General features: G+C 35.7%; 1 protein-coding gene across 1 annotated transcript in view; it reads right to left on the bottom strand.

Moving 5' to 3' along the window:
- Positions 1–24,711, bottom strand: part of LOC148941219 (neuroligin-4, Y-linked-like) — a 73,967-nt gene that overhangs the window by 8,190 nt on the left and 41,066 nt on the right. The window contains exon 3 of the mRNA XM_089104125.1: positions 12,429–12,626. Within this exon, the coding sequence (XP_088960251.1) occupies positions 12,429–12,626 (198 nt within the window). The remainder of the gene's footprint in view (positions 1–12,428; positions 12,627–24,711) is intronic.

Consider the following 24,711-nt stretch of genomic DNA (forward strand, 5'->3'; position numbering starts at 1 on the left):
AGCCGCAAAATACTTTTTGATGAATCTGCCCTTATTAGCGATGCCCTAGGCATAAAACAGGTAGTTCGATAAACAACTGAAATCAGAATTAAGACTAATAATAACATTTCCTTAAATAGGGACTTGGGGGAATATACACTAAATGCTCTATACACAAATTTAATTAAAAATGATCTTACGAAATATTTCAAAAAACCAATAGACTTTAACACAGAACCGGTCACAAAAAGACCTTTGAGGTTAGCTGCCAAAAGGGCTGGATTAGCGATAAGAACGCTTTTTAAATTACTTTTCTTTCATCTCATTGAATCGCCTTGTTTTACCTCACTTTTTCATCAGTCCTGGTTGAACTTTGCTGAAGTAAGGATGCTGGGACTGTGTTGAAAAACTTTGTTTTTAGTTTTATTGGTCTCATGTTTTTGTGAGCCTTTCTTTTTTTTATATATTTTTTTTTGTTCTGCTAAGGACGGCCCTAGGACATAGGGCCGATATATTCATTCAAGTTATCTTCACTGTCTTATGAAAAGAATTGTTCTTCTCGTTTTTGTTGTTTGTCCCGTTGTTTGTCTCTTGTTTTTTGTTGTCCCTTTTTGTTGTTTGTCCCTTGTTTTTTGTTGTCCCATTTTGTTGTTTGTCCCTATTGTCCCTAAAATTCCCTATTGTTCTTCTCGTTTTTGTTGTTTGTCCAAGTGGTATTTAAGTGTTTGAAGCTGAATTGGGGATTTGACCGTTCCATATGCTCATTTTTTAAAACTCATCCATTTGTAGTCAGAGACTCAAATCAACATCGTATTTTTTGGGCCTGTAATTTCTTTTACTGCGTTAATGACACTGGGAATTAATTGAGCAGAATACCGACCTGAACTTTCTTTGTCTAACTTAGAATGCAATGCAAAGATGTGATAAACATGTCAATTGTCATGCTTATGTAAAATAATGCTTTCACAAATAATGGTTTCAAGCAAAAGTTTAATGGAATTCTGAAAGACGGAACTTTCAAGCTTACGTTGATTTTATGTTTTTCTTAAATAGGTTTATTGAACTGACTTTACAATAAATGTTATAAAAAACTTGTCAGAGCAGAGAAACAAGTTAGTCTCCTAAAAAAAGGTGTCATCTAGTTTTTTGCATTTTAGATTTATCGCTACCAGAGAATACATCTGGAGACCATACTATTTGTAATTACGTTGGACAAAATAAGGAGAAAATAAAGAAAAAAACAAAGAGTTAAGACCCGAAACAAGGGTGACTTTCAGCCAGAAAAAAAAAAAAACGAAAGGACAAAGCAACCATTTTGACAAAGACTTTCACTAAACCGTCCACCGTGCTCAAAAAAAAAAGAAAAAAGAAGGTATGCATAAAAGAGAAAATACCAAATTTTATATTTTATTTCTATATATTATTTCTATATATTATATATTATTTTTATAGTTTATTTCTTACTCTTTTTTGACCACTGACGATGGGTTTGTGAAATTTTTTCTCGAAGTATTTGTTTTGTCTTTGCGGTCTTTTTTTGTCGGGTGAAAATTATCCTTTTTTTTGTTTTTTATTTCTTTTTTCGAGCATTATGAGTTCTATCTTAAAACTGCCTTCTTTCTGCCATTTTTTGGGTAGATTAATCTATCATCAAACAGTTCGTGGCAACGAACTGTAAGTAAGGAGCGACCCGGCTCAATAGTAACCAAAACTCTAAAAAAACAGTATTTGAAACTAGTAGATATATCAAAAGAATCGGATTTTTATGCTGATTTCAAATATTAAACTATCATTAAGTTTAGTCTTACCTATCAAAAGTTACGACCTATCAAACCTATCAAAAAAAAAATTTTTATATTTGAAAAAAAGGAGAAAGTCCCCCTAAAAGTGATAGGATCGTAATGAAAATCAGTTAATCTTAAAAATTTAACAAATAAACATAAATCAGTGCAATATTATTAAAATTAGCATTAGTTAAATATTAACAAAAAATAGAAATCTGGAGGAAAAACACGGGAAGCGTTGGATGATTTGCCCCCAATAACGCGCTTCACTCCCGGCCGAAGACGCGCTGCACTCCTGGCCGAAGACAGGAATCAGGAGATAAGTACCTGCGGAGCGCAGACTTGGAATGTTACGACGTTAAAAAATGACTATTTTATCGACATTTTAACTGACGAATTCAGACGATTCAAACTGGATTTATTAGGAATTTCAGAAACTCATATCCCAGGGGTAGGAAGCATGAAATTAGGTGATATAGAATTTGTTTACTCAGGCAGGAAATATGGGGTAAGTAGATGGGGAGTGGGGCTTATGATAAATAAGGAAGCTGCTAAGAATTGTTTAGGCTGGGAAGCATTTAATAACAGAATATTAATCGCTCATTTTATGACTAAAAATTTCAGAATATCAGTTATAGTAGTATATGTCCCCTAGAACCGACTGACAGAGATACTGGTTACTCAGATGAATTTTACTTACAGTTACAAGAGCAAATAGACAGGGTCTTAGGTAGAAATATGGTGTTTCTATTAGGAAATTTTAACGCCCAGTTCGGTAGAAATGAAGATAGATGGTATCCTAGCCTAGGTAAATTTGGTGTAGGAAAAGAAAACAGCAATGGCTACAGACTGCTGCAGTTCTTTAGGTATAACCCTCTACTGATAATCAATACGGTGTTTCGTAAAAAATGATGCATAAGTTAATATGATATTTACATGATAGTAAGACAGCTAACCTTATTGATTATGTTATAGTAAACCGAAGACTGGCAGGATCAATACAAGATACTAGGGTCAATAGGAGTGCCGTTATTGATGCTAAAAATAAAGATCACCATCTCGTAGTGTCAATGGTTAATTTAAAGCTGAAATATCGGAAGGGTAACTACCTCCCGGGAAGTTATGATGTTGGTAGACTCCAGGATGAGAATTTGAGAGAAAACTTCCCAGGAACAGTTGAATACTAAACTTGAGAGCTTAAAATTTGATAATGTGGAATATAATAATAATGTGGATAATGTTGGAATAATTTTAGAAAAATAATTTGTGAAGTTGCTAAAGGTGTATTAGAGAAGAAAGCTAGAACTGCAGCTAAGAATATTAGTGAAAAAGCTTTATGTTTAATAGAAATGAGAAAGGACATGTGCAAGAATTATCTGGGTGATAGATCGTATGAAACAAAAGAAATGTAAAGAAAGTTGAGAAAGCATTAAAATATGAACTAAGGAGGTGTGAAGTGGAGGCCATGGATAAAATTGCCGAGGATCTGGAAGATGCAGCTGGACGGCATAATAGTAAAATATTGTACTGGCACGTTAACAAATTGAGAGGGAATATTCAATCCGGACTTGGCCTAGTTAAAGATAGGAATGGGGCCGCAATTAGCGATAAGAAAAAAACTAAAGAGAGATGGGCCAAACATTTTGAGAATTTGCTTAACCAAGATAGAGTTGCAGGAAAAAATATAGAGGAAAATCAAAAAGTTTATGATACCATGGATGTGAAGGAAGATTTGTTTTGTGAGGAGGAATTAGCAACAGTACTAAAAGTATTAAAGAATAATAAGGCTTCAGGTGCTGATAGGGTGGTAAATGAGTTTCTTAAATATGGTGGCTCTGACGTTAGAAATAAGCACCTGAAGATTATGAATATGATTTTTGGAAAAGGGGAAGTACCTAACGATTTTAGGAAAACCATAATTAAGCCACTTTATAAGAAAGGTGATAAAAGTGAGTGTGGTAATTATCGAGGCATTAGTCTGGTCTCTGTAGGTAGTAAATTACTTAGTAATATGATACTTTTTAAACTGAGAGATGCCGTAGACAAAGTTTTAAGAGAAGAGCAGTGCGGTTTTAGAAAAGGCAGAGGATGTGTCGACCAAATTTTCACTCTTAGGCTAATAATTGAGAAGTGCCTGAGTTTTCAAACACCTTTGGTCCTCAGTTTTATAGATTACGAGCAAGCGTTCGATTCTGTTGAATGAAGAGCTTTAGTAAAGGTTTTATCCTTGTATGGTATACCAGGCAAGTACATTAAAGTTATTAGTGCTATGTACGAGAATAACACTCCTACGGTTAAGGAAATGAGGTTAGCAGCTGGTTTTGTATTAAATCAGGAGTTAAGCAGGGTTGTGTTCTATCCCCCTTTATATGGGCAATGGGAACAGGAAAGGAGAACAGGAAAGGCAATGGGAGACCACGGAATCAAATGGGGAGGAAAAAGGCTCCTGGACTTGGATTATGCTGATGATTTAAGCATCCTAGATGAAAGTTTGAGCAAAATGAATGAGGTTTTAGAGGTTTTGCGAGTTCAGGGTGCCAGAATTGGTTTGAAAATTAATGTTAGGAAGACTAAGTCACTAAGCCTAGGAATAAGTGAAGATGAAAAGGTGACGTTGGGAAATGAAAAGATTGATCAGGTGGGCAGCTTCACTTACCTTGGTAGTATCATTAATAAAGATGGTGGGAGCAGTGAAGATGTTAAAAATAGAATAGCCAAGGCTCAGGGTGTTTTTTCACAGTTAAAAAAAGTATGGAAGAATAGGAAGATAAGTCTTCAAACCAAGATTAGAATATTAGAAGCTACAGTGACGACAGTGGTCAAATATGGCTCTGAAGCATGGACGCTCCGAAAAGCGGATGAAGATTTGTTAGATGTTTTCCAGAGAAATTGCTTAAGGATTGTTCTGGGTACCCGGCTGACCGACCGTATTTCAAACAGTAGGCTATACGAAAAATGTGGTTCAATACCGCTCTCTAGGGCTATAATAAAAGAAAGATTGAGGTGGCTAGGACACGTTGTGCGGATGAAGGATGACAGATTGCCGAAGATTGTTTTTTTCGGCCAACCGTCTAGGGCGAAACGGAAAGCAGGTTGTCCCCGTCTGGGGTGGGAGTACGTCATAAAGAAAGATTTAAAGGAAATAGGAACTTCGTGGGCGGGTGTAAAAAGGGAGGCTTTGAATAGATTGGGGTGGTGGAAGAGCATGCGTAGCTGTGTTGGCCTCAGGCGGCTTGGTGCTGCGGTGAGTTGTTAGCAGTAGTAGTAGTAGTAGTAGTAGTTGAGCTGGATGAGTCAAACTACTCTTTTGCTGAACGAATGATTGTTTTAACGAGGACGAGAAGCAAACAACCACGTTCCTTATGACAATGAGCCTTAAGATTGAGTGCTCTTATTCAAATAATTTATTTCTAGAAAAGCGATAGTACCAAAGAATATATTCCAGAAGCTATGCCCTTATTAGGAAAAAGTGAAATACAACAACTACCGAAAAAAGAAAATAATAAGGTGTTTTATCAGAAAGAGTTAGTCAAGCAAAATACAGAAGAAGGATAATCACAAATTTTTTTGACAAATTTAATTGTTTATTTTATTTTTAGAAATTTGCTACCCATGTATTCAGGTGGCACTTCACCCTTCACCATTCTCACAATAAATATGAAGGGAGCTCCCGTCTCAACTACCTTATACAGAAGCTTAACTTTTGCACGACAATGCTTCGAAGATGAAAAATAACCAGCAAGATGACCCCTTGATGACCCAAGATGACCCCTTGATGCTTATTTTTAAAAAGGAGACTGAAATGCAAAAACGGTCCTTTAGGAAATTATGCTAATTCATTTTAGGGGGAAATTTATTAGATAAAAATGTTTCCTGAGAAATGGCACATTAAATAACCCGTCACTCTCTTCCACAGTTGTGCAGGTTAGAACATCATAAGATGTACATTACTAAAGTAGGTATTATTGAAGAACACACTGCCTTTCCATGATGATAAATAACAGTTCAAACAGGGATAAACCCTTTTGTTTAAAAGTGAAAAACACCAAACAACAATACTAGATATTTATTCTTTGACTCTGAAGAATTATAACTCTGAATGACGATCACTGTATATGTGATCGAAATATCCAGCATTTTTTTTATTGTTTTTTCACTGTCTAATAATAGGATTTATCCCTATTTGAACTGCTATTTATATATTGTAGTTATTTATATATTGATATTTATATTATGTAGTTATTCAAAAGCCAGCCACCAGGCCATGGTAAAAACAAAATTATAAGAACTAACTAATAAATGTATTAGACCAATATAAATAGGTTTGATATTACCAGAGTGCTCCAGACTTATCTTGAGGAACATCTCAAGATACCTAACAGTATCACGTAAATATAGGTTTTATTTCGCTCTAAAAATGTTTCTGCAAAAGTAGAGGAGCCAATATCCCCTTATTATCCATATAAAAAGCTTAGTCCAAATATATTGTTCAAAATCCGTGGATGTTAGAGATTAAATCTCCTCTCCATATTCATTGAAAGGATCGCTCAGTAAAATTTCAAATTCTGGCCCTATAAATTCCTTTTTTCAGGGTTCGAGCACTCCCTTTTCCTGAAAAGACCCACTAACATTCCACCCTACCCTAACAGCTAGGGCGCAGTAATACAATGATGTACACATAATTGTTAGTGACATTGTATAAACCTTCTTTATGATAGCCCTTCATTGTGTTTGTACTATGTATTTATTTAGGGATGAATGTGGCACCGTATGGCATTATATATATATTATATACACAATATATGGCATTGTATATACATTCTTTAGGATAGCCCTTCATTTTGTTTAGACTATGTATTTATTTAGGGACAAATGTGGCACCATGTGGCATTATATACATTTATATACATTATATACACCTTATATGGTATTGTATACACATTTTTTATGATAGCCCTTCATTTTGCTCGGACTATGTATCAAACAGTTCGTGGTAACGAACTGTAAGTAAGGAGCGACCCGGCTCAATGGTAACCGAAAGTCTAAAAAACGGAATTTTGGTACCAATAGATACATCAAAAGAATCAGATTTTAATTCTGATTTCAAATATATATATTTTATCAAGTTTAATTTTGCCCATCAAAAGTTAAGAGCCTGAGAAAATTTGGGTGATTTTCGAAAAAAAAGGGGGAAAGACCCCCTAAAAGATATAGAATCTTAATGAAATTCACACCATCATACTAAGCGTATCAGAGAACCCTACTGTAGAGGTTTCAAGCTCCTATCTACAAAAATGTGGAATTTTGCATTTTTTGCCAGAAGAAAGATCACGGGTGCGTGTTTATTTGTTCCTTTTTGTTTTTTTTCCCAGGGGTAATCGTATTGACCCAGTGGTCCTAGAATATCGTAGGAGGGCTCATTGGAGCGGAAATTAAAAGTTCTAGTGCCCTTTTTAAGTGACCAAAAAAATAGAGGGCAACTAGGCCCCTCCCACGCTCATTTTTTCTCAAAGTCACCCGATTAAAATTTTGAGATAGCCATTTTGTTCAGCATAGTCGAAAATTTACTAAATATGTCTTTTACGATGACTTAATCCCCCACAGTTCCCAGGGGAAGGGCTACAAGCTATGAACTTTGCCCATTGCTTACATATTGTATTGGTTATTGGGAAGTATGCAGACATTTTCAGGAAGACTTTTTTCTGGTGGGAGGGGGCTGGAGGATTGGGCTACTCGGGAGAATCTTTCCGTGGAGGATGTTTCTTTGGGGTAAGGGACATTTCAATGAAGGGGGTGCCGGATTTCCAAGCATTATTTAAAAAACGATCAGAAATTAAATTTAAAAAAAACAAGTTTTTTCAACTGAAAGTAAGAAGCAACACTAGAACTTAAAATGAACAGAAATTATTACGTATATGAGGGGGTTCTCCCCGAATTCAATACCTCACTCTTTACGCTACAGTTCTTTTTAGTGCTTTCAAAAGAGCTATCTATTGTAATTAAACGGCCTTTGTGATTCAGGGGTTTGTGAATTAATTTTTTTTTTAACTTTTAACGTTAAGAGCGTGGTATTGACTAAGGGGAGAACCCTATCATATATGTAATAAAATATACGTAATAAAAAAAAACAATAAAAAAAAAACAAGCGATACGGCTCAATAGTAATCGAAACTTTTAAAAACGGAGCTTTGATGTCAATAATGTATCAAAAAAATGGGCTTATAATGCTGATTCTATATATATGAATTTTATTAAGTTTAGTATTACTCATCAAAGGCTACGAGCCTGAGAAAATTTACCTGATTTTTTAAAGAGGGGGGAAACATCCCCTAAAAGTGAAAGAATTTTAATGAAAATCAGACCGTCAGATTCAGCGTATCAGAAAACCCTATAACATAGGTTTTGAGCTCATATCTGCAAAAATCTGCAACTTTGTATTTTTTGCCAGAAGAAATATATACGAATATAGAAGTTCGTTACGTAAGTTAATTTGTAAATTACGTCAGAACCCAATTTAGAGACAGCCATTAAGCAAAAGAAAAGTAAAATTTTATGCAAATTTTGTTTACTTATTCAATGACGGTGAGCCAAAATAAAAGCTGCATTAACTAAAAAACGATCAGAAATTAAATAAAAAAACAAGTTTTTTAAACTGAAAGTAAGGAGCGACATTAAAACTTAAAACGAACAGAAATTATTCCGTATATGAAAGGGCTGTCCCCTCCTCAACGCCTCGCTCTTTACGCTAAAGCTTGACTCTGTCTCACAACTTTATTTTTTAAAACAATAAAAAACTTTAGCGTAAAGAGCGAGGCGTTGAGGAGGGGACTGCCCCTTTCATATACGGAATAATTTCTGTTCGTTTTAAGTTTTAATGTCGCTCCTTACTTTCAGTTTAAAAAACTTTTTTTTTTATATTTAATTTCTTTAGGGACGAATGTTGGACCATATGACATTACAATCTTTATAACAAACACTATCTTTGCGTAGTTTCTTAATAGTTTGAAGCCATTTGGTTATCTTGGATTTCTCGCTCGATAGTGTTGTCTTGGCCAAAATCTCAGCCTTGAGCCATAAAATAGCATAAATCAGCCCTTTGCTGTAGCGAGACCCAAAAGTTCTAGGCTATGCATTTAACTTGTCAGAAATTTTTAAACCAATTGGCCATCTCAAAATTCTCACTCCGTATCATCTTGGGCCTGTAAAAGCCAATATTTTTTATTTGCAGCACAAAATAAGAGAAATTAGAGTTTTCCAGTGGCATCTCTTTTATTGCTTAAAAAGGGCACCAGACCTTTTAATTTCCGATGCTCTATTTAATTTAATTAATTTAATTTAATCTATTTAATCTATTGAATATCTAATCTTTAATATTTAATCTATTTAATAATTAATATTTAATTTATTTAATCTATAATTTAATCTATTTAATTTAATTTCCGATACTCTATTATTTCTGATACTTTTCCGATACTCTGAGACTACTACTTTGATATGACGTTCCTCGGGTAGAAAAGTAAGCGAACAAATAAAAAAGCCATCGCATTTCTTCAAAAGTGCGCAATTTAAATCAAATTGCACAAATTTTATCAGACTCACTAGCTTGTCCAGTATGGAATATCTCAAACTTATAGAAGTTTGTATATTTGGAATCCCAACGAAATCAAAATTATTTGGTACTTATCCTTTATATGCTACACACGAAAGAAGTCAAGTTTGGTAAATGCTAATGAAATAAATAAAATAGGATGAATATATAATAGTTTAGAAACAAATTTGGCTATATCTTTGCACATTAGGGGGTGGGGGGTATAGCATAGCGTATATTAAATACGTAACGTAACGTAACCTAGGTACCCCCCCCCCTAAACCCCAAAAAACCAACGTTTAAATATTGTAAACTCGATAAGAGATTACGCTTTGCAAGGAATTTAGATATCAAATACCCGTTTCATGGGTCTCCATGTCTGGTTTGCTTTTACATTCTATACCACTGTGTAGCATATAAAGCATAAGTACCAATTATTTCATAGAATTACAGTTATCAAAGTTTCGGTTTTTAGAGTTTCGTTAATATATACTAATGATTCCCAATGCCATATTTTGGTGTGTTATGGGCAGGATATTCACCATTCGTGCGACTACACTTTAAAGCCTGGAGCTTAAAAAATTATGTGAATGACGTATTATCGAAATACCTTTAAAGAGCAACAAAAAAAAAATACAAAAAAAAGTATTGCATTGACATTATACAATGAACAAAAGGTGTTGTATTCAGACAATATTTTTCATTAGTTTAAAATATGCCTGAAGGAAGACCCTAAAAAGATACCACGTTAATGGTCCTTTAAGCTTCTTTCAGGAATACGCGTAAAAACTGGAATAAAAAAATGTTAGAATAACATTTAGAATATTGTGTCTTTCTTTACCTACAGTTTATTCCCATAAACGGTTTTATCAATGAGCACGCTGCAGAACTGGCATGACATAGGACACCCAATGCAGTTATGTGATGAATACTTCTTTTAAAATCGGTCGAGTAATATACCGGCTTTAAAAAAATGACTAACCAATGACAATGGCCTTAAGTAGCGTTTACATGCGTGTCTAGCTGGAATCTCATGTCTAGACACGTGTCTAGCCAGAAATTAATGTCTAGGAAATTACCGTTCACAAGAAGAATTCAATGCTTAGCTAAAACTACAAATTTAGTTTCAAAGAAATTACAGTTGTCATTTCTAGCCAATCAAGAGAGCTTATGACTTACTTGACTTAAGGCTCCTGCCGAGGGTTTGGCGTAGAGAACGATGAGATTAGGCGCCTCCAGTTTGACCTATCGCTTGCCAGGCTCGCAGCTTCTTCCACCGGTATGTGGGCTTGGGTGAGGAATTCATCGGCTTTGTCTTTCCACCTAGTGGGTGGGCGTCCTCTGGGTCGCTTCCATCCGTGTAGGGTGGGGTCGAAGTCGAATGCGACCTGTGCTGGGGCGTCGCGTGGCATGCGAAGGAGGTGGCCGTACCACCGAACAGTGCGCTGGGCGAGCTGCGTCGAGAAAGGAGTTTGAGCGATACGTGACAGGAGAGTCTCGTTGATAACGAAGTCAGTCCAGTGAAGTCTTTCGATTCTTCGGAGATGTTTTGTCTGTGCGACATCGACGGCGCTGAGGATAGATTTTGCTGCTAGCAATGTCTCCAATCCATAAAGCAGGACGGTGCTGACTGACGCATTGTGAATGCGCATTTTGGTAAATTGGCTTTTGTTTGGCTACGTTTTGGTAAAGAGAGCTTATGCGGGCAAAATTTTCAAAATTGTAATACCTATTTTTACTGTCACAAGATAAGCGATGAGACAAGCTAAACAATTGCTCTATTATGTCTGGTGTTGCATATTTGTCTGAAATGAAAAAAAAAATAATGAGAAAACAAAAATTAAATTTCAGTTTAAAAATTTAAACGTCGATGATGAAAATAGCGGAACTTGACTCATTCTGATTGGCTGTAATCGAAAATCCTAGACTTTGAGTTCTAAAGTCTAGAACTGGATGCTTAGCTGTAACTTTCCTAGCCAAGCACCAAATGTTACTTGTGAACGGTAGTTGTCTAGACATTGATGTTTGGCCAGACATTTGGCCTCCTCTTACCAGGAGAGCCTTATAAAGGACTGAGTATTGACTACCTGATGATGCAAAATGGCACCCTTTAAGGATCGGTGGAATAATATGGTTATTTTGACTAAACCATCGCAACAAAGGTGCATTATTCAAACTTAAATGACCACATCGTATATACCAAATCTTTTAGAGGTAAAAAAATGAGGAATAAGTAGGAAAACGAAGGAGGAAAAGGTCGAAGGAGAAAAAGAATCACAGCCAGTGGAAAATGAAAGAAACTTGCAAATATCGGTCGAGACCTCCACTCTACCGTCCTCAGCGCATTAATAAGAATAAAAAAAAAATATTGACAAAAGTTTATCAGACAATATAAACAAGACAAAACCTAAAACAAAACATAAAATAGAGACTTCTTTTTCTTCAGTAGCTGCTAAAGCGCAATTTGATAAAAATCCAAATCAAAAAAAAGGTCAAGCTTTCAAATGGATATTTATTTTATGTAAGGCTTTTTTAATTACTAAGAGCTTCCCAGGCTTAGAAATTATTAAGAAATTTCTAAGCTTAGAAATTAATTAAGCTAAACAAAGAGAGAAAAATCTCAAAATGAAGAACAGACCAACGGGTTTACGGCCAGTAGAACAAAAGGAAAGGACAAACTAAACGATGGATATTTTGCGTGTATGAAATTAGGCGTCTTCAGGACCAAATATAAAAGAAACTAATTAAAATAGTAAACCACCAAAAAAATAGTAAAATAGTAAACCGTTATACACCACACAATAATAATATGAACAATTACGAGTAACTCTTGTGAACGGATAAAACAGCTAAAAAAGGATAGTTAAGAGTTTCATGTATTTCTTTTTAATCCACCGGATTAGTATAAAATACAATTGATTATTTTCCAGACCTTTTATATTATAATTATCTTTCTGCTCCACTGACACATTCTAATACCTTTTACAAAATAATCACTTTTCCACCACTCCATCATTAAGCAATAGGAGAGGGAAGTAACGAAGATCTTATTTACAAACATATCAAATGACTCCAACCTTCTTTCACTGCGGGGGAGGTCATCAAGTAAGTGATGCATGCAGCTCCAGTGCCATGTCCCATCACAGTTACTGAGCTGTGATCCCCTCCAAATTCTCCAATATTTTCTTGTAACCAATGTAATGCCGCTATCTGGTCCATTAGACCGAAGTTAGATATTGATCTTGCAAATGGATCTGAATAGGGATTCAAAAATCCTGAAAAAAAATAAGTAAGATAAATAACCATTTCATTGACAAGACTTTTATTAATATCTAATTACGCTCAAATGGTTGGCCAAAGAATATGAACATGAAAAAAAAAATTATATACACCTAAGTATTATAGCCCGTAGTTTCCTCGAAATTGGCATAATTTCCATCCCTAGTTTTCCTAATTTTAGGCACGCCCCTAATTTTCGCCATTAAGTCATTTTTAAATTTAAATATTATTCAGAAGCAATTCAGTGGCTGTTTCGGACTAAATAGGTGTCAAACAAGTCAAAATTATCGCGGCTTCCTTTCCTTTCGAATACGTAACTTAACTTTACTTCAACACTACCATGAATAATAAAAAAGACAGGCTTTCTACTTTAGCGCTATTAGTGCTAATAGTAATATTCATATTATAACAAATATTAAAAAATTTTTGAAAGAAGCATACTTCAAAAGTGAAGATCCCTTATTATCCTTATTAGCCAATCTATAAACCATGTTCATGTTTCCACGTTCTTGTTTTTTGAAATAGTTTATGTAAATTGCGCAGCTCTGAATACTATCAAGAGACCCATAAAAAGTATCCCTAGATTGAGAAACCTATCATTAGTGGACTTTAGCATCCAGAGTGGAAATATCTTTCCTAGTAAGAAGCCCTATATTGCAGAAACGAATTTAAAATATTAAGGAAATTTGGCAAAACAGCAAAAATCTAGCAGCACAAGGTAATTACACGTTAAAAATTCAGTCTTGATCTCTACATGTATTTATTTCAAATGAAAAATTGCAATTATTTAACTTCAAACACTATAAGGCGTCTTTAGAATATTGAAACCTAACTTAAGAGAACTTTTGTCTCACTGGACACTTTCCTAAAAAAGGAAGGCCAAGATAAACTACTCAACCACCATAAATGGACCACCAAACGAATCAACCACCATCAGCTTGACCACCAAAAAACTCAACCACCATGAAATCAACTCCCAATTTACTAAACTACCTTAAATTCAGCCACTATTAACTTAAATACCACGTAGTTCAACCCCTACGTAACTCAACGATCATCAACTCAACCATCACATAACTCAGATCTATTTCAACTTTTTGTCTCGTGAAGGATTTTTAATATACTAATTTATAAAAGGAGCAAAAAACGAACCATTACAATTGGTGCCATTTTTCTGAAGGACAAAACAAAACTCAAAGATAAAAAACGACTCTAGAGAGCAAACCGCGTTTGGACAATTCGTATTTATTTACCTGCTATTTTTCATAAAATTCTTAATAGCTGTAAATGCTCTTATCTTCTGTATTTATTTAAGCTTTGACCTGACCACTAGTATTGGGGGACTCATAAACACTAGAATAAAGAACAATATATTCCTTAAGTCAAGAATATTCTTCTTGGGGGAAAATCTGTAAAGAGCTAGCACGTTTTTGTGGGTATTTTGACATTAAAAAGCATCTGTTTACCCCGGCATACGAGCAATTGCTTTCTGATATCTCATATCGTTTTCTTCCTGAGGGTATGTTTGAACGTGTCTTGAAAGTCGTGGAGAAAGTATTTTTTATTTTCAAACTTTCTGACCCTGCTGTTGAGCCACCTGTGGTGTCATCAGACGTTAAAAAAGCAACGTCAGGCTTTGTTTCATCAAATAGCTTCTAAGAACTTGCATGAGTGCAATTGAACATACTATTAAGGGCATTATGGAGACCCTCCGTGGCATTCATAGCTTTCCTCAATCAACTCAATGCAGTTGAGCGTTCTTCCAGAATATTGGTAAAAATCTTGGCAACGCAACCCCTCAGTTTGACAATTTAATGCCATGTACGTAGGTTCTATTGAAGTAACTCAAGAGAGAATCGTAATTATCACCTTGAACGAATTGACCACAGAGCTCATCAAACACTCTTTCTACATCTTGTGATAGAACAAAAGCTAAGGCTGAGATGTTTTGAGCGATTACATTAAAATTGGGGTCATTTTTGAGCTCTTGCTTGCTCTAGGGGAGAGTCGGGTACGTTGGGACGCGGGGCCGTTGAGACACGTGTACTTTTGACAGAAAACTTCAAGCTAAAAATCTGCCGCTACTCACACCTCAAACTAGTCGCATAGTAGTCGCATGTGTAACTTTCTATCACAAAATTTAGGTAAGAATTTTTTATGTGGTTTTTGAAAAACATTTTTGCTTTGCTAAATTTTACGATACTCTTAGGTAAGCAGCTTCTAGAAAATTGCTTATAGCCCATTAGATAGAGAAATTTATTAGCTTTTGATGGTATAAATTTTGTTGTGTTCTTCTGCCACCTAGTGGCTGATCTAAGTTTTTTTCTTAAGTTCGTACTGTTAGGGTACTCTGGGACACGTGTTCCGGGGTACACCGGGACAGGTTCAGTTCATTGTGTCCCAGGGTACCCTTGATTGCTTTAGCCTAGAGAACTTTCAAAAGTATGCTTCTTGTCTTATGTTGACTACTTTCTTTTGTTTTTCTACTCTCGATGGGCCTTGTGTTATTAGGTAGCTACAACCATCCTAAAAAAAAACTCCCAAAAATCAAATATCTTACAATCCAGGCCAATCAAATCCCCCTCAACACATAAAATAAACTCCACTAGTTTAAAATAAATTCCAACAATCATTAAAAAAATGACATCAAATCTATAATCTAAAAATTATAAAAATCCGTTACTATTTCTACATTCCCTAAAAATTTACTCAATTTTTTTTTCATAAAACAAACTCCACTAATTCAAATTTAGGTCTTCAAATCCAAGAACTCAAATCTAAGACTTACAATTTAAATTTCAAATAGTTCAAATCAAGATTCAATAATTTGTTTTCTTTAAATCATACAAAATTATATATTATTTCTATTTTCCATAAAACTAAATTCAATCAGAAGCTCCATACATTCTAATTATTCAATAAAATTTAAATCTTACCTAATATATAAACTTAGAAGAACTTAAACTTAGTATATAAACTAAAAACTCTTTCTTTCGTTTTAGAATGCCAAAAACGAGGAAAGCTGATCAGTCACTTTACGCCTGGAATGAGGAGGACATGAAGAAAGCAGTAAAAGCTCACCTTTATGGGATGCCACTTCGAGCAGCTGCTGAAGTTTACAATGTCAAGCGGTCAACTCTTAGCAGATATGCCACTGCGTTTCGTGACAGAACGGATGAAGAAAAAGAAGAGTTTAGTTACACTCCCGCCTATGACAACAGGCGAGTATTTACGATTGAGCAGGAGCTTCAACTTGAAGAGAACATCCTTCAAGCAGCCCGAATGCACTATGGTCTCTCCAGGAAGAGAGCCAGAGAGCTTGCATGGCTCATGGCGAAACGAAACGGACTTGCATATCCGTCAAGCTGGGACAAAGAAAAGTCTGCAGGCAAGGACTGGGTGTATGGCTTTCTTAGAAAACACCCTTCGATTTCGCTTCGAATGTCAGAACCTACAAGTATCCAGAGAAATTTTGGTTTCAATCGTGTTGCTGTTGACACTTTTTACAGGAATCTCGGAGAGTTGTATTCAAAATACAAGTTCCCTGCTAGTCGGATCTTCAACCTCGATGAGACTGGGCTCACGAATGTCCAGACCAAGTGTCAAAGTGTGCTGAGCCCGAAGGGAGTAAAACAGCTTGGTGCTACGACTTCCCAAGAGAGAGGAAAGCTGGTGACCATGGTGGGCACTATAAATGCCATGACAGGATTTATTCCAGCCTTTCTAATTTTCCCACGAGCACATTTTGTAGAAAGGCTTCTTGGTGGAGCCCCCCCCCCACGGCCTGCTGGAATAGCAAGTGTCAAGCCTGGAAATGCTTGGATGACAAAGGATCTGTTTTTGCTGTAATTGGAGCACTTTGTATCGCATGTCCACCCATATCCTGAGAATCCTTTCTTGATTCTGATGGACAATCATGAAAGTCACACCAGTTACGATGCAATTTTGTTGGCCAAAGAAAAGGGAATACATTTACTTACGTTCCCGCCGCACACATCATCCAGGTTGCAACCTCTCGACGTTTCGATTTATGGACCTTTAAAGACTTACTGGTCACAGGCAATGGAGAACTGGTTGAGACTTCACCCTGGTCGAACAGTGACGTAATATGAGATCGGTGAATTACTGGGGGTTGCTTTTCCTAAGACCTTCTCTCAGATTAACATCACTAGCGGATTCTCAAAGCCTGTAATTTTCCCGCTGAATAATGGAGTGTGGTAAGAGTCTGACTTTCTTCCTGCTTTGCAACGAGAAGATACTACTGATCCAGGAAATCAGTCTACCACTGTTAACGAAAATTTACCAGATCTTCAGGAGCTTCGGTTGAGCCAGAGTCCCAGTACTACGACCCATTCAACCTCGTTTGTTGTGCCAGAAGAAATTGTACCCCGGCCAAGAAGAGATCCTAGATATTGACTTATACACCGGTGAAAGACTCGATCAGAGCTGCAGAAAACGAAAGGAAGGCAAAAACAAGAGAAGAAGGATCTCAAGAAAAGCAAGAAAGCGGCTCCTGCCAAAAAGCCGAAGATTCAGAAGAAAACTACCAAGAGATTGCTGACATTGAGTGACGAAAACGGAGATGAAGCAGGACCAGGGAATTTTGAGTGTGATGACAATTCTGACGACCCGTTCAGCTCTGAATATTTCCGATTGACCAAAGAGGAGTCTATGACTTTCAGTATCTGTTCCGGTGACTTTGTTCTAGTCGAGTACAAGGGGAAAAAGGGATTGAAACTCTACACTGGTGAAGTGCTTCAGGCCGAGCCAGACAGTTACACTGTAAATTTTTTGAAACGAAATGTTTCAGCCTGGAGGTTTACGTCTCCAGAAGAGCGCGATAAAGCGCTTGTTGATAGTTCAGAAGTAGTGAGCAAATTGCCAGTTCTAATGGTCTCGGACGGAACTAAACGCATTGCCAAGATGATTAGCTTTGATGCAGACCTGTCCAACTTCTCTGTTGAATATTTTTTTTAATAAGTCAATTGTATTTTTACAGTTTTATACCAAAAAATATAGAAGTTATAATTGATTTATCATGGTATTCCAAAGTACCCACCACCCTGACCCATAGTACCCGCACAAGTGGTACTCTGGGACAAAACGGGACCCTCTGAAAAATAACTCTTGCTAATTTTACTGCGAGCAATAAAAATCTGAGAAAAATCCCAGTAAAAGCCAAATAATTTTGCCACAGTTCTATGTTTGATGCAAGAAAATCGGACTCTAAATTTAGGAGATATTGAGCTTTAAGTTGAAATTGTCCCAGGGTTCCCGACTCTCCCCTTGATATTGGACTCTTCGTAGGATATACTGATAAAAGTGAAAAAAACATCCTGACAACGCAGAATTGGGAAACTCAATTCGATAAGCATTTATAGCAGATTTTTAAGAATCTTTCAGAATTCTCCTGGCACCTAGACTTTAAGCAGTTTAAGTCCTCGAAATGTACTTTCTGCCTTATCAAGCAAAAGAAAATAAATGCATGTGGATATGAATCACCAACCTTTGCATGTATTGTGTATAGCGGGAAAAAGCCGGGGCAAAACCTTGAATGTTCTATCACCTAAAAATAGTTCAGAGTTGATGGTTGTTGAGTTGTATGTTCACCACTTTGCTCTGGCTGGGTCTTCAGCAAATAGTCACTGGTGCGTGGTCAATTGCTATTTTCTTTTCTAGTGTGTTTGTGTGTGTTTTCTTTTTGTCTTTTGTTGGTTTTGTTTTTCTTTTCTTTCTCCCTGCACTTCTAGTAATAGAACCAAGCAGGGATTATTTGATGTTGGTTGCTTTGTTTATGCTGACTATTAGTAATGTGTGTATATTTTTTGTACAATTTTTTTGTTGGAATATTAAGTCTTATCTCAATTTTAAACTATTCTAACTTTAAAGAAATGCTCTTGCTTTCCTTATTTGATCATTTTAAGTTTTAGATTATAAGCAGATTATATTTTGTTATTGTAGCCTGTTTAACGTTTTTTACTCAGATTACACCTTTCTTACTCTACATAGCTCTCTGTAATATTCAGTAGTTTGGCATATTTCGTCTCATGGCTCAGGGACCTAGTCGGGATTTTAAGGATGTGTTTTTTCTTTATAGAGAAAGGGGTGGGGGGTTAATATGACTTAGAATTTTCGGGAAAAGACAGGCTTATTGGCTAGTTGATAGTATATTTTAAAGAATAAGATGAAACATTTTTTAATGACGGAGGAGAAGGAGCGTGAGTAGCTGTGTTGGCCTCAAGCGGCTTGGTACTAAACAACTCAGGCGGCGAGCTGTTTAGTAGTAGTAGTATTTTTTTTTTTATTCAACATTCTTGGTCGAAATAGCAACATGAGTAAAGTGTATTTTTAATTTTTTTCCGAACCAAGTGGGGAAGGTGAGTTCTAGATTTGTAATATTACAATTTGCTGTGTACCTTCAACATAAACATGTTCTATTTTGTTAAGTTTTGAAGTTCACAATAAGATTCTATTTTTGTCAATGTTTTAAATTCAACATATAAAAAATAAAACTTGTTTCCATTGTTAAGTAGGTAAGAAAGCTGGTGTTCAGACACTGGGATTGGATAATCATAAGGCAGCGCAATAGTGCTGCCTTAGTAAAGAGCGATGTTGGCACAGTGTATTATTTTTTTTTTTTTTTTTTGGTTGGTCTTAGACCAGGGCACTTCATATCGAAGGAGTTGTCGTAGAAACTTCCAAAAGGGCTCATTCGATTGGAAATTGGAATGGCTTGTGCCCTTTTTAATAGTCAAAACTGATTGGAAGGCAACTAACACCCCTTCCGTGCCCAGCATTTCACCAAAAATATCCAATCAAAATTTTGAGATAGCCATTTTGTTTAACGTAGTTGAAAGACCTAGAAATGATGTCTTAGAGGAGGACACTCCCCCTCAGTCCTCAGGGCAAGGAATGTAGTTTATGCTCTGGGGGCATATAGGATTTATATTGAAAGCATTGTCGTAGAAACTTGAAAAACGGCTCATTCAATTGGAAATTCAAAAAGCTAGTGCCCTTATTAATAGTCGAAAGTGATTGGAGGGCAACTAATGCCCCTTTCACGCCCACCATTTCCCAAAACACATCCAATCAAAATTTTGAGACAGGCATTTTTTACAACGTATTTGAAAGTTCTGGAAATTAGGTAATTGAGGATGACAAACCCAGCCACAGCCCTCAGGGCGAGGGTTTTAAGTTATGCCCTGTGGGCATATAAGGTTTTTGTAGAAAGCGTTGTCGTAGAAACTTGAAAAAGTGCTCATTTGATTAGAAACTGATAGGGCTAGTGCACTTTTTAATAGTCGAAAGTAATTAGAGGGCAGCTAACCCCCATCTCACTCCGACCATTTTCCCAAACACTTTCAATCCTAATTCTAAAATATCCATTTTGTTCAACGCAGTTTAAAATTTTGGTAATTAGGTCTTTCAGAATGATAATTCCCTCAGAGCCCTCAGGGCACTGGTTTTAAGTTTTTCCCTGGGGGCATATAAGGTTCTTATTGAAAGTTTTATTGTAGAAACTTGAAAAAGGGCTCATTTGATTGGAAATTAAAGGGGCTAGTGACCTTTTAATAGTCGGAAGTGATTGAAGGGCAACTAGCCCCCCTCTCACGCCCACCATTTCCCCAAACACATGCAATCAAAATTTTGAGATATCCATTTTGTTCAACGCAGTTGAAAGTTTTGGAAATTACATCTTTGAGGATGATATCCCCCCCACCCCCACCCCCCTCAGGGCAAGGATTTTTAAGTTCCGCCCTTGGGTCATATAAGGTTCTTATAGAAAGCGTTGTCGTAAAAACTTCAAAAAGGGCTCATTAGATTGTAAATTTAAAGGGCTAGTGCCCTTTTTAATAATAGAAAGTGATTGGAGGGCAACTAATCCCCCTCACACGCCCACCATTTCCTCAAACATATCCAATCGAAATTTTGAGATAACTATTCTTTTCAACATAGTTGAGAGTTAAAGAAATTAGGTCTTTAAGGATGAAAACTCCCCCACAGCCTTCACGGTAAGGATTTTTAATTATGCCCTGGGTGCATATAAGGTTTTTCCAGAAAGAGGTGTTGTAGAAACTTTAAAAATGTCTCATTCAATTTAAAATTGAGAGAGCTAGTGCTCTTTTTAGTAGTCAAAAGTAATTGAAGGGCAACCCACGCCCACCATTTCTCCAAATACATCAAATCAAAATTTTGGGATAACCATTTTGTTCAACGTAGTTTAAAGTTCTGAAAATTAGGTCTTTGAGGATACCACCCCCCCCCCTCACAACCCTCAGGGCAAGGGTTTTAAGTTATGCCCGGGGAGGGGGGCATATAAGGTTTTTATAGAGAGTGTTGTCGTAGAAACTTCAAAAAGGGTTCATTCTATTGGAAATTCAAAGGGCTAGTGCCCTTTTTATTATCCGAAAGTGATGGGGGGGGGGCAACCAACCCCCTCTCACGCCCACCATTTTCCCGAACACATTCAATCAAGATTTTGAGATAGCCATTTTTTTCAACGTAGTTCAAAGGTCCAGAAATTATGTCTTTGAGGATAACAAACCCCCACAGTGCCCAGGGGAAAGGTTGTAAGTTTTGCCCTGGCGGCATACAAAGTTTTAATAGAAAGCTTTGCCGTAGCAACTTTAAAAAGAGCTCATTCAATTAGGAATTGAGAGGGCTAGTGCCCTCATTGATAGTCAAAAGCAATCGGAGGGCGATTGCCCCCCCCCCCCGCCACGCCCATCATTTCCCCAAACACTTCTGATTGAAATTTTGATATAGCATCTGTTGGTCGTAGTTGAAGGGTCTAGAAATTTATGTTTTAAAGTGTGACAACACCTCCACACACCTCGGGGCTAGGGTTGTAAGCTATGCCCTGGGGGCATATAAGGTGTTTATAGAATGTGTAGTCATAGAAACTTCCAAAAAATGGCTTACTCAATGTCCGATGACTAGTGTCCTTAGTAATAATCAAAAGCGTTCGGAGAGCGAATGCCCCCCACCCACCAAGCCCATTATTTCCCCAGACACTTCCGATCATCATTTTGATATAGCCATTTTTGCCTCTCAATTACTCGGACTATCTGTCTTGGCTTTTATCTGTCTTGGCTTTTATTTTTTGCAATTAACCACGTCTTGATGCCTACAGCAAATTACTTGATTTTAAATTCTATTTTGCTTTTTAACAGTCGAAAGTAATCGGAGGGAGAATCACCCCCGCCCCATACCCATTGTTTCCCCAAACATATCCGATCGACATTTTGATATGGCCATTTTTCTCAACGTTGTTGAAAGGTCTGGAAATTATGTCTTTGAGGATGAACAACCTCCCCCCATAGCCCTCAGGACAAGGGTCCTAAGTTGTGCCCTTGGGGCATGTAAGGTTTTTATAGAAAGTTTTTGTCGTAGACGCTTCAAAAAGGGCTCATTCTATTGGAAATTGAGAGGACTAGTGCCTTTTTTTATTAGTCAAAAGTGATCAGAGTGCAAATACCCAGCCCTCAGGCCAAGGGTTGTAAGTTATGCCCTGGGGACATATAAGGTTCTTATAGAAAGCGTGGTCATATAACACTCTAGTGTTCTTTTGAAGAGTCAAAGTGATCGGAAGGCAGCTATCCCCCCCCCCCCCCCACACACGTCGTATTGTCCCAAAATACATCTAATAGAAATTTTGAGATAGCCATTCTATTCAAAATAGTCTAAATGTGATATAAGAAGGCATTTGGGGCTGAAAGAAACCCCAAAGATTAGGGGTAAGGGTTGTAAGTTATGCCCAGGGGGTATTTAAGGTTTTTATGGAAGGGATGGTTGTTTAACTTTATAGGTGGCTCATTTTTTCTCCCTGAAAAAGACTATGCCAATATAAAACGAACAGAAATTATTTAAAAAAAACTTTTTCCGCGAAAAAAACAAGCTTCTAAATATCATAGGCAGCGCAACAGTTTTTCAAAAAAAGGTAAAGAACTCCATTAAACCAAAAATGAACAAAAATAGAATCAAATATTCTAGAATCTAAAAGATTGAATCAAATATTTTTTTCCCCTGAAAAAGTTATGTCAATTTAAAAAGAAAACAAATTATTTAAAAAAGATTTTCCAAAAAATAAGTTTTTCAAAGAAAAGTTAAGAACTCCATTAAACTAATATGAACAAAAATAGAATGGAATAATCTATCAAGCATACAACTACCACAAATCAGTATCAATTTAATAAATAAAACCCAAAATAAACAGAGATTAAAATAAATAGCAGAGTCAAAATCAAAACGAGCAGAAATTAAATATCAGCATATATATGTTAAATTGACAATGAACATTTTTTTTTCAGTAAATTCATTTGAATTTTTTCAGTAAAGAAAAAATTATATTCTGGCTTTTAGAAAGCATGGGGTTTATAACCCTACTCATATTAATATCTGTTCGTTTTGAGTTTGACTGTTATTTATTTTAATTTCTGTTTTTTTTCAGGGGGGGGGTGTTATTTATTTATTGATTCTTAGTTGCGGTAGTTGTATGCTTGGTAGATTATTTAATTCTATTTTTGTTCATTTTGGCTTAACAGAGTTCTTGACTTTGTTTGGAAAATCTTATTTTGTGGAAAAAGTTTTTTTTTAATTAATTACAATAAATAACCAACTCAAACTCAAAACAAACGAAAATTAACATGGGTAGGGCTGAAAACCTCCACTCCTTTTCACCACCAGAACATATTTTGCACTTTACAGAAAACAAAATGGATTTTAAATGTTTTCCCTTTTTGACTTTAATAACTAAAGAAATGGTAAGAATTTAAGGAAAAAATGTCAGAGTATATATATTAATTGACAATCCTATTTTTTTTTTTTTTTTATTTCGTAAAGTACAAATTATGTTCTGGTCTTGACAGACATGGGGGTTGCCGGTCCTTCTCCTTTTAATTTTTGCTCGTTGTGACTTTGACTAGGTTATATATTGTAATTTTTGCTCGTTTTGGGTTTCACTTATTTATTAATGGTGATTTGTAGTATTTTTAAATTTGGAAAATAAGAAAAATAAACTCTTAGAATTTGACGACGCTTTCGTCGGTAAAAAACTTAAACAATAAGAACTTGTTGGTTCCCAAAGCCAATAATCCTTTCAAAGCATAGCTAAACCTTCTTTAACATTTTGGTTCCATATATTTTTTGCTTAAATACCCCCCCTCCCCCTTGGAAAATACCCCTTTCTTTTGTACCCACCACCCTCCCTCCCCCCCCCCAAAAAAAAAACCAACAAACTATGCTTGAAAATAACCTTTTGCTGAGTTTTTGCTATATTGTCATAATATTGGTCAATGGGAAACACACGGAACAAGTTTCTTAAAGAAATAGTAATGAGCTTCATGAGACCAAAAATAAGCATAAATAAAGTCAAATAATCTTCAAAGTAAAAAACTATAGAGTCTAATCAAAAAAAAATATATAAAATATTTTTTTCCAGGAAAAGGACTATGACAATAAAAACGAACATAAGTTAATTTCAAAAACGTTTTCCACAATATAAGTTTGTCAAAGAAAAGTAAAGAGTCCCATTAAGCCAAAAATGAGTAGAGATAAGTTCAAATAATTTTTTATGAGCGTAAAAATACTACAAATCACTATCAATAAATAAGTTAAACTTAAAATGAACAGAAATTACAATAAAAAACCGAGTCAAACTTAAAACAATATCAGAATATATATATATATATATATATATATATATATATATATATATATATATATATATATATATATATATATATATATATATATATATATATATATATATATATATATATATATATATATATGTATATATATATATATATTAAACTAAAAATTCACGGTTTTTTTTTGTTTAGTAAAGTGCAAATTATTTCCTGGCCTGGAGCAGATATGGGGGTTGTTAACCCTTCTCCTTTTAATTTTTGCTCGTTTTGAGTTTGACTAGGTTATCTATTATAATTCATGTTCGTTTTTGGTTTCATTCAATTATTAATAGTAATATGTGGTAGTTTTACACTCGGAAGGTAAGAAATACCTTTAATGCTCATCTGGGATCCAAATTAATCATTTCCGAGGACTGGAAGCCCCCATAAA

The sequence above is a fragment of the Artemia sp. Qi Xiang Cuo genome, chromosome 18 (genome assembly GCF_049724085.1).
Source record: "Artemia sp. Qi Xiang Cuo chromosome 18, ASM4972408v1, whole genome shotgun sequence".
Taxonomy (NCBI): Eukaryota; Metazoa; Arthropoda; class Branchiopoda; order Anostraca; family Artemiidae; genus Artemia; species Artemia sp. Qi Xiang Cuo.